The sequence below is a fragment of the Haplochromis burtoni genome, unplaced genomic scaffold, assembly GCF_018398535.1.
Source record: "Haplochromis burtoni strain Fernald_Lab_line unplaced genomic scaffold, NCSU_Asbu1 Contig_8, whole genome shotgun sequence".
Lineage (NCBI taxonomy): Eukaryota > Metazoa > Chordata > Actinopteri > Cichliformes > Cichlidae > Haplochromis > Haplochromis burtoni.
In genome coordinates this window covers 382,712-393,848 of record NW_024582369.1, presented here as the reverse complement: position 1 = coordinate 393,848, position 11,137 = coordinate 382,712, and the positions used below count along the sequence as shown (strand labels likewise).

Genomic DNA, 11,137 nt, shown 5'->3' with positions numbered 1-11,137 from the left:
AAAGATGTGACACAAATTGACGCACAAAACAAAAACTGTTTTGTTTTTTGGTCCCTGATTTAAATGACAGTAACTTGACAGTGGAAAGGAAGAAAAAGATGCAGCCAACTAGAGTAATCATCATTCACCAACAGGCACGCACACACACACACACACACACACACACACACACACACACACACACACACACACACACACACACACACACACACACTGAGAGATGGCATGATGAGCTCACTGAAGAGCTGTGTTTAGACAAGGTTTAACTGGCTACAGCATCCATTTCAGTCATTCCACAGAGTATTGACTCTGCTTCACGGGGAATTACAAGAGACATTGAGTGTTTTGTTGGCTCTGGGTTAATAAAACTATGAACCATTTTTCAAAGAAAGAGGTTGTAGAAAGCATGTGCGACTCATCTGCTTACACCACAGTACAATCATGCACAAACCCACATAAATCTAAAGCCCACAGCTAAACATGCACAAGGCAAGCGAGATATAAGCAGATCATCAGGCTGTGTACATCTTTGCACCTTCATGATGGAATAAATCTGCACATTATTCCACCAAATGTGCACATTTGTGATGTAAACAAGTGACTTCCTGTATGCTCCAGTAAGACAATATGCAATTACATAACATGGTGGTAATTATCCCTTTGAAGTTTTTGTCTCTACTGGACCAGTGCAAATTAATGAGAGGGAGTTTGTTATAAAAAGGCACAATTTATAGAGTTAAATGTCCAGAAAATTAACTATTGAAAATATAGTGCATGTAGATAAAATAATACAAAGTTACATATATCTCTATAATGGCTCATGCACAGCCTGCCTTCCAGTGCCAAGATAATGAAAGCGTACTGAACTGGATCAAAATTTATTTTTGTAATTAATTACCGACGCTTCAAAATGTAGTCAGGCGACCTTATTTTCTGCAAAGTTTTAGTGTCTGTTAATTCAAAAAGAAATAAAACTGGTACTTCTTCCACTCAGTGAAGCAAAAACTATTTAAGAAATTTTATAAATTCATAAAAAAAACCCCAGAAAAATAAATAAATAAATAAATAAAACAAGGACTTTTTTTTTTTTTATAGTGGCTGAGCCGAGTAAAGACATCAGATATCTGCTTGTGATTATGGGGAATCTGTAGCAAAGGGACAAGATTTCTGGCACAAAGTTTGCTCTACTGAGCAAACCTGAAACGATAGCTGTCATCTGACAACGATTAAGCTTTAATTAGCTTTTTTCTTTTCGTAACCAATGACCAATGAAGAGAACAGGAATTTTTGAACTGGAAATCCATTATTCTTTATCCCCGATTTCCTGGCTACATTGGAAGCCCACAAAAATCCGCAGGAGACTAACCAGACTGATCACATAATTCCCCAATTTATCAGACAGTCACGATCAATTCTAATCCAACTCGGCAAGAGAACAAACAAGTTTGTTTCCCAGTATGTTGATTCCTGTGGTCATTACTGCATCACACGCAACAGCATCAGTTGTTTTTCGGTCTTATGCCATTAAGCCTCACATTTTCATGAAATATCAGTTAATGCACCAATTTGTATTTGTCACCGAGTCTGACCAGTCACCAACTGCGGGCTTAATATGAAAACAGCAGTGAGAATGACAACCGCCTGCGGCTACAAATTGTCATTAAAGTAACTAAGCACCGAACAGTGGCAGAGCAGTCATTGTGACCTAATGAAAGGGTTTGTGGGGAACAACACTCAGTAAAGCCACAACATCAAAGGCTTAAAGCCTGTCTGTGTTATGTAAACCCACTTTCTGGGCGAGGACCATCCATCAATTTCGACTCCAACTGGTAATGAAATGACAAAAGAAGATAAAGACAGGCGGCGGGTGATAACAAATTAGGAAAGCTACACCAATATGTTTGCTCTTAAGCACAAACATAATGGAGTCAGGTGGAAACTACCCTTAGTTACTATTTTAACACATTTACTGAACTCACTACAGTAGGTTGATAGGTGGTTGCTAGGCAACACGATGACATTACAATACATGTATAAGTTAAGGTTTGTGAAAATAAACTTGTCCAATGCTTGTCTAAAGTGTTCTTGGTGCAAAATGCTACAAATGGCTAATTTTAGCCCATTGGTTGGTGGTTGCTAGGTTGCAACATGATAATGTGCTAAAACGTAATATAGCTGATAACCTTCAGAGCCCTAAGATCTACCTTTGTGCCAATTTTGGCATCCCAACTCATCGTATAAGAGGAGTTTATACAGACAGTTTCTGGTGTTCTAGTAAAACACACGACCTTTGCAGGACTAAATTGTAATAATATGCAGGACGTAAGTTTGAAAAGGTTTATATAATGATGGATTATGTTCAATACAACAAATATAGATGACTGTAATGGGCAGGTAAATGTGATAATAGCATTCATTACTTCCAAATCCGGCAAAGGCTCAGCAAACGGGTTACAAAAATCTGTGACCATCAGATTCGCATCAAGTTGATGAATCAGAAATCTTTGCAGCCATTCATGCGGTGATTCAGCGTCATTTTTCTCTATAACCTTGGCCTCTTTTTAAATGATCGGAAAATGGAAGCGGGAGTGATGGCAATGTAGCGTTCAAGACAAGAAAACACAGAATTTTTATTGGACTGGTGATTTCGATTCTGAAAGATGGATGACACTGCAGCGCTTTTTCAGGGACAAGGAGTTCCTCTGAAAAAGCAATGAGATTGTTAAAACGTCGCTCAATGTAGAAGCCAAAAGAGATGACCACAAGACATTTTTAAAAACACCTTTTCAACTTCAGCAAGAAGTAAAAAATAAATAAATACATGAAAGAAGATTAGCGCCTGTTGTATCTGCTGGAAGGCTGAGGTGAGGTGATTTTGGGATTAAATCATTACATAGAGTATAGGATGATGTGCGTCAACTGATCCTGGAGGGAACATCTGGGTAAATGACAAGCAAGCTGAGGGCGGACACACACACACACACACGCACACACACACACACACACACACACACACACACACTTCGTAAGCGGGACAGAACAAGGAGATCACTGAGCTACGTTCAAGGTGTAAAAGCATTCACACGCCCTCTGATTCACACACACCTTTAACCAGCAGCATACACACACCCCAGCCCCTGCTCGGTAGCTGAAGGATGCGTTAATGAAGGATGACAGTGAGATAATAGGCTGGCACCTGTGCATATATTCCTCACATACTCGCGGTTTCTCTATCAATTTACAGCCCCTACCTCCAGTTGTCGCCTCAGCTCCTTCGCGTGGGCGGAGTCCTGCGACACATCTTCCCTCTGGGAGGCATCGGCGAGAACGTTGACCGTAGTCTCAGCCTCCTGGAGCCATTTGAGGAAGGACTCGAGCTCCCTGAGAGACACTTGCACGCCCTTCAGGTCACTGTCCAGCTGCGTGTGACGGTCATTGGCCCTGTCCATTAATATGATTGAGACAAACGCATAGCTATATATGAGATATAGCAATAACTTCAGAAACATTTAATACTGTTAAAGGGTATCTGCCTTGAAGCACAGTGAAAGGGTGAGCGGGCCAATTTGTATGCACCTATTGTTGAGGCTGTTCCAGGCAGCATTGTGTTTATCTGCGACCTCTTTGATCCTCCTGGTGTCATCGGTAGAATACTCTCGTAAAAGGTGATTGGACAACTCGTTGAAGGCTGCGACTGTAGCTTGGCCTCGGCCCAGAGCTTGGAGAAACTCCTGTAAAACAATGCAGCGCTTTGATATTCGTGACACTGGACTGCGACTCTGAGGATGTGACAGATGTGAGTCAGCGTGAATACTGTAAGTCACTGTGAAGGGCATTGTTTATCATCATTGGAGTTATTCATCTTCCTGTGCCGTTTGCTGTATACTGTTGTGGCCTGGTATATGAAAAACTGCCGTGCGAGGATATTAATGACTCATTCTCTAAGCTGAAAAAAGAAATATTAAACTAACAACAAAAAAACAACAACATGCACACACACACACACACAAATTTGTTATTCTGCTGCTCGGCTCTTTGACATTGTTTGTTTAACCTCTGCTTAATCAAGCATGTTACATTAGACCCTGGTGATTAAGACTCCAAATTCAGCATTTGGAAGTAAGTCATCCATATAAGACTGCTGGGCTCCTTTTCTTTTAACAAAAAAAAGTGTACTTCACTATTTTAAATACATAATTACTCATTATTACAAGACCACACACCAGGAGCAAACAGCTGTGTATACAGCATCCTGGATTCTGTTAAACTCAGTTGCCCTCTAGTGTTCGGTCCCTGTAATCTGTCAGAAGAGGCAGGATTTGGTGCCAGAAATCATTGGCCAAGACATCATCTCAAATTAAAATGATGGATGATGTGGGTGTACGAACGTTATTAAAGTTCAAAGTGATACTTCAGAGAGGTGATTTATTCATGCTCTCCTTGTATAAACTTACACGACTGTATAAAGGACCTCTAATATGTTATAAAGTTCGCTTTGATCCATTTTTTTTTCTCTCCGTGAGGAATATGAGTAGACAAGCTTGCTACAGAATCACAGTAAATGACCTCAAGAGGACAGATGAGGCGTACTGAGGTCACAGAGAGAAAGTTTAGCAGTGTTTTTTTTTTTCTCGCTAACCTTATTGTCTTTAAGCTGTTCAGTCAGGGGATCTCTGGACTGACGCTGAAGAAGGTTATGGAAACATCCTTCGTGGTGCCCAATAAGGCCCATCACCCCCTTCCTCTGCTCCTCCCACTGGTTGCTGTGACCAATCATATTATCCAGCTGCTGGAGCCGTGCCTCGACACCATGCTGAGTGCTGTCCCACTGGCTGCGCACCTTCTCCACTAAAGCCAGAGACAGATGTGGTTATATGGACAAACAAAGGCTAAAGCACAACACACATATTTGCTACTATTTTTATTTTTTTCCCTGACAACTTTTTTCTTACATTTCTCAGTAATGGATGTGCGAACATCAAGGTTGGAGGTTTTGTTTTTGATGTTCTGCGCCAGTGTGAAAATGTCCTCTAGCTGAGGGTGACGCTGCTCCAGGTCATTCTTTGTCACCTGTCAAGTGAAGAAACATACAAGGAAAGTTTAGTGAAAGTTCAGTTTAAAAAAAACAAAAACAAATGAATCACACACATAAAAAAAAAAAATCAAAAAAAAAAATCAACCAATTTCTCACCTGAAGACGTCCCATAGTGGTCCTGATCTCCTGCGTGTCCCCCACAGTGACAATATTAGACTTGAGCATCTGGGTGATGAGGACTAGCCAGTCTGCAAGCTCAGTGGCAGTCTCGTTAAGATCAGTGGGCGCCACGGTGTCCGGTGTGTGCGGGGTTTGGTGGTGTGGGTCCTCACTCACCAAGCTGGCCATCTGCACGGCTGAAGGGACGGCAGACACTGAAGCAGGGGCGGGGGGAGGAAAAGAAAAAAAAAAAGAAGGAAAAAATCTTGATCCAAGCAAGGTTTGACATATAGAGCTCCTTTAAAAGGAAATGATGCAACAAACATTAAAGATGTTAGAAGGAGGGAGGTGGTGTTGTCAAAAGGCTCTCAGAGGATAGTAGCACCACACCAAATCATGACGAACGAGCCATCGGGGACGGTTTTAGTTTGCTACAACCTTTGCCGCTCACCTCTTGCTATTTTTAATCAAGCATTTCATGCTCCAGATTAAGGCAGGACAAAGGGGAATTGCAAATTTAAGAATTTATTACTTATTTTTGTCATGCCCTGCTAATGATCCACAAGCATCTCATTTTTAAATACTTCACTGGGGCAAGTTTTGGATGCCTTCTTCCTTATGCCCTTGATGCACCATAAAAACAGAGGCAGCGATACATAAAAAGAGAAATAATTGCATTTCTTGGATTTTTTTTTTTTTTTACCCAGCTGCTGGTGTTGGACTACATGTTGGTGATGTGTCCATGGAGACAGAGGTGGCTCAAGAGATTCCCTCAGCCGGCCATCCAAGGCTTTCCAGTCAGCTGCCAGCTGCTCAACCTTAGCCTATACACATGATAGCGCATAAGGAGACACACACACAAACATATATATAGACTTAGTACAAAATAATAGCATTAGAAATGGTGTGTAACCAGATAAAGAGCTAATTAAACTAAGAAATTACAGGAAATTGTATCTTTTTGGCCCAAAGTGAGGCAGCAGCACTTCAACAGTGCAATAATGTGTAATTATATGCCACAATCACTAGTACTTTGTTATTAAATTATATTACTATGGAAACCTTTTCTTGAGGCAACAGCTGCTGTCGTCTCTGCAGCTCTATTGAATGAGCTAACAGGTCCTCCAGCTCCTTCTTTCTGTCCTTCATGGAAGCCTCCAGATCCTACAGCGTATTTAAAAATCATATAAGAGGACAGGCCTGCATAGAATTGATGGATTTTCAGTGAGCACCAGTGTATTAGTTTTCTGAGTTCTGTTTAGTTCACCTACCAGTGCCTGGCCAGGATTCAGGCCGCGGGTCGTGACCGTCTGGTGCGTGATGACGGCCCAGTCAGTCAGTCTGTTCATCCTATCTTGAAACTGGGCGTGACTTTGCAGGTTGGTCTCCACTTCACCCACTTTGTCCAACAGCTCATTGGTCACCTGCAGGAGTGGTAGAATCAGGGATGAAGCAGCAGATGAAAGGGAACTCAACGTTTCACACCAACCACTTTGACTACAAGGCTAAGAAGCCAGCTATAGCTACTGCTAGCCCTCAGCCTCCTGGTAGATGCACCTATGGTATAAAATTGAAAATTCTAGGTGATTTTCAGAAAGGTTGACTATGAGGTGGAGGTCACAGAGATTCAAACCCGCTCAAGATTTTTAGTAGATGGACATATGGTATTAATTTCAAAATCCTACATCGCCTCATTTGAGGTTCTGCATTCACAAACTTGGGTGTGCATGCCGCCCGCTCGGTTTGTTTCATACCTTGCTCCAGTTGAGGTTTATGCCTCTGAGTTTGGCAACATGCTGTTCTCTGTTCTGCGGGCTAACACTGGGACTGGACAGGATCTGAGGAGCGTGCTTGTTAAGCCAGCCAAGACGCTCGTTCTGTAAATCCATTTCCTCAGCAAGGGCCTGCAAGGAAAGATGCACCGAGGCTTAATTTCACCGTGTGATCGAAAATGAGAGATAAAGTCAAAGGAATGGGAAACAAAGAAGCAAACTCCTGTTGCACAGAGATATGCAGTGTGAATGATTCTACTCTGCAGTGTATTTCCATAAGGTACAAGTCTGAGTTTGAGGGCTTGGAGGATGTAAACAGGAATATTAAAAACAGGAAGTGTCAGTGCTCTTTCTGTTTACGTTTGCTGGGTGAGACTGGTTCTGCTTGTGACTAACTGAGACACTCTGAGCAACTTGTGCTCACAGTACAGCATAGAGGGGAAAGAAGAACAAAGGACAACACAACACAGTCAGAGCTGACCATAAAAATAGCACTTCCCCAGCAGCTCCTGAGCAGGAATAGAAATCTCTGAGCTCCCATGAATCAGACTAACTCGAGCATGTTTTGAGTTTTGCTTTACCTTCAGTTCTTTGAGATTTCTGTCAGTGGCAGTGACAGGCAGGGAGCTAACAGCGTTTTCTGCCTGCTCGAGCCACACAGCGAGCTCCTCGCGCCTCCTCACCAGCTCTGACAGGGCCGGATCCCCTCCAGCCAACCTGCACACACACACACCTTAGATTAGGATCTCCATTTCCTCCAGGTTGCAGGCCTGATCCTAAAAATTTACATTTAAATTGCTGTTATAGGCTGACTGACCGCATTGATAACGTTAACCTGACAAACACTGATAAAGAAACAGACTGATGGTAACGGAGAATGAGCACCAACCTCTATGCTACATTGTATTCTAGAACTAAGATGTTATATGTCAACACACAAGAATGTCAAACGCCAAATCCTCAATCTTTCCCCCCTCTTTTGTACAAGGTCATTTTTACCTCCGCTGTCTGTCTAGGACTTGGCGGTTTACCGCTCTCCAACGCCGACCCAGAGTTTCCAGCTTCTCTTCAAGCAGGGGCCCATCAGGAGAGGAGAGCTTGCCAATTATCTGCTCTCCAGTGTGGCTGAGTCCAACCAGGACGGGCTTATGACTGGCAATGCCTTCTTCCAACTCCTAAAATGCATGCCGAACAAAGGGAGAGACAAAAGGAGAAAAAGAAAGGGGGGGGGGGAAGGCTTCAGTCAAACAGCATAATCTGATCTACTAGTGCTCAAATCCCGAGCTCAGGTCCATCTCTCCAGGCAAATCTCTTATTGACACATAGGCATGATTTGTAGCGAGTCACGACTTAAGCTGCCAAATCTCTGTTTCCACCGAGAGAGATTTAACCTGCCAAGACAGACTCGTAAAGTAGAGTGAGTGATTGTAAAGTCCGCTAAAGGGTGACTCAGCTAATTGATCTCTCAATTCCCATCCACTTGATCCCTCGTCTCATTCTCAGTGTCTGTGAAAACATAAAAAAGACAGACGCACTGGACTGCGGCTCGAGCTTTTGCAAATCACGCCGATAAAGGTGTTAATGGCACCGGCGCCGTCAGCGATAATGCAACAGCTTCAGAGAATTTAATTCCCCTTGGAAATGAAATTACCGCTTTAGCAATCAAACAAAGCGAAATTTAAGTCCCCTTCTAATCTTACTCTTCAGTTCACTTCTCTCCATTTCCACTCTGCATAATGAACAGTCAGATGTGTGGTGTATTTATTAGATACAGTATAGCACCCATTTTCCCCTGGGGGAGCCAAATGCAATTATCTTCTGTCTAACACGTCGAACCATCAAGCTGCCTATAGCGTGAACATATTACTACAGCATCCTTGGGAGTTAATAATCTTGATTTAAACTTGTAAACACACGCTGATGATGTGATATTGCCAAATTAATCTAATTAGTCTCCATAACAATAAAAGAAAGAGACCTGACAGGCCTTTTGTCACAAAAAAATATATATATTTATTCTGTCTCTGGGGTAAAGAAACCAAAACAGATTAGGAGAGAAAAAACAAAACAAAAAACTTAACACAGACCAACGATTCACCACCCTCCACTGACCTCTTGGTATTGTCGTGCAGATTCCAGGTCCAGCTGTCCATCAGGGCTAACGCTCTCAGACAGCAGGTTTTCTGTGTCAGTCAGCCACTGACTGATGTCTTTCAAGTCACAGTGAAACTGCCCCCACTCCTCTACAGCACGGTCGAAACTCCTGCAGCACAAAAAGGAAACGCACATGCATCAAAGCTGAAATCTGGAGATAATCTGTAAAACGAGGAAGGACACACCGACAATCTGTCCAACTTTCTGCCGTCGCTTCAGACCCTTTTAACACAGCTGAACTCAAAGGTGTGGTGCACAGCAAAGGCTCTGTGAAGCACTGGGCTATAAATTATATAAATGTAATACATCACCAATAAAACAGTCATATTATGTATATCACTAACATCGATGTTATCTCTATGGCTGTAAATCCTCTCGATTGTGACTCAAACTGTCATTTCCGCTGCCACTTTTATTGAGAACAGTAGCCAAACTGAGTGAAGAGTTTTCAGCTGCATTGATACCATAACATCACTGTGATCCAATTCCCATTCCTTTGACTTTCTCTCTCATTTTCAATTACGCATCCACTGTTCAAAAAGCATACCTAATCTACTGTATCTGTAGTGAGTAAGAGTATAGTAGTGAGAAAACAGTCTGCATATTTTATCCGTTATGTTGGTTGGAATCATATCCGCTTGTTAATATGCTACAGCTACGGAAAAATGAATGAATTCATCATGTTCTACCATCGGGAAATGATAAGGGAAAACTGAACAGTTGACCTCTATTAAAAACGCTGCAACAATCAGGAACCTCTGACAACACCGTGAAGATCACAGCACAACTACTGAATAAAAAGAAATAGAGAACGAGAGGATGATTACTTAAAAAAAACAGATCTCTATCACAACGGTGGTCTGCTCAACGGCTATTTCCTTTCAGAGGATCGCTCTGAAAAGAACAAATCTGATCAGAGGGACAAGCTGAAGAAATGAGTTCCGGATGAGTAATTTTACAACATGTACTCTATTCTTTTGATACTTAATGATGCCCAGAGGTTATTGTGATTACAGATGCAGTGCTGCAGAGTTTGTGTGCAATCTCAAAATTAGCTTACTAGTTTACTACAGTGTCTTTGCACACACTGCACTCAGCAAATGTGAAGACTGTTTATGCCCAATGAACTGTGCTGATGGCACTGAGGGTCATGCACTGTGCATGTGTGTGAATGAGTGAATGACTGTAAGACTGCGTGAATTGGCATGAGACCGTTTATGCCCAAGGAATTGTTTTTGACATTAACTAAGGTCAGCGTGTGTTCTTTACCATGTGTGCTGGTCTCTCTTTATCTGGTCCTGCTGTCTTCTCTTGACTAGTGGACAGCTGGCATATATTGTCCCTGCAGCTACTAAACATCCTGACATGCATATTCTTACTCACACAAATACACCACAAGTAAAAATAGCAGCTTGTTCACTGTTCTCCTTTGTTGCGTTTAAAGGTTTGATTTAAAACCTTAAATCTAGATAATGAATATAAATACACCTTTATCTGTTATATTATAGGAAGCTGGTGCACGCACCCTTTCCTCTGGTTGTACATGCGGTTGAGGCGGTCCCACTCGGCATTGAGCTGTGTCAGGGCGTCTGCCATTTGCGCCACCTCAGCAGGCGAAGCGTCCCGGATGGCGTCAGGCTGGCGCTCGTGGATCCCTGTGACCTGCTCGCTCAGACGCTCCAGATTGTCTTTGATATTCTGTGACATGAAAACGGAATAATAAAAGAAGAGGAAGTTCATGCAGCAGGCAGATTGCAGAACTGCAAATGTGGTCGCTGGTTATCTGACACCAATTAACGTCAACAATTCCACCCCCAGTCTTATGAAGCTTATGGGTTCAGTGGTGATGGGCAGTATACAAGATAATCAGTGAATTACATATTTATTTATTTTTAATAGACAGAACAGCCAGTGTGACTTTTTAAGAAGTCTGAATGAATTCTGTTATTGGTCTGTTAAGTGTACTGATGAGGGATCAATTAAACTGTAAAGCTTTCTTCAACAGATCAACCATGAT

The 11,137-nt window shown here is 42.2% G+C and overlaps 1 protein-coding gene across 1 annotated transcript in view; it reads right to left on the bottom strand.

Moving 5' to 3' along the window:
* The window catches only part of utrn (utrophin), a gene marked incomplete in the record, with an annotated part of 177,892 nt that overhangs the window by 122,315 nt on the left and 44,440 nt on the right, over window positions 1-11,137 (bottom strand). The window contains 13 exon segments of the mRNA XM_042225838.1: window positions 3,252-3,441; window positions 3,577-3,731; window positions 4,640-4,848; window positions 4,953-5,070; window positions 5,192-5,409; window positions 5,898-6,018; window positions 6,257-6,358; window positions 6,466-6,618; window positions 6,949-7,098; window positions 7,548-7,683; window positions 7,966-8,141; window positions 9,079-9,229; window positions 10,646-10,818. Of these exon segments, the coding sequence (XP_042081772.1) occupies window positions 3,252-3,441; window positions 3,577-3,731; window positions 4,640-4,848; window positions 4,953-5,070; window positions 5,192-5,409; window positions 5,898-6,018; window positions 6,257-6,358; window positions 6,466-6,618; window positions 6,949-7,098; window positions 7,548-7,683; window positions 7,966-8,141; window positions 9,079-9,229; window positions 10,646-10,818 (2,052 nt within the window).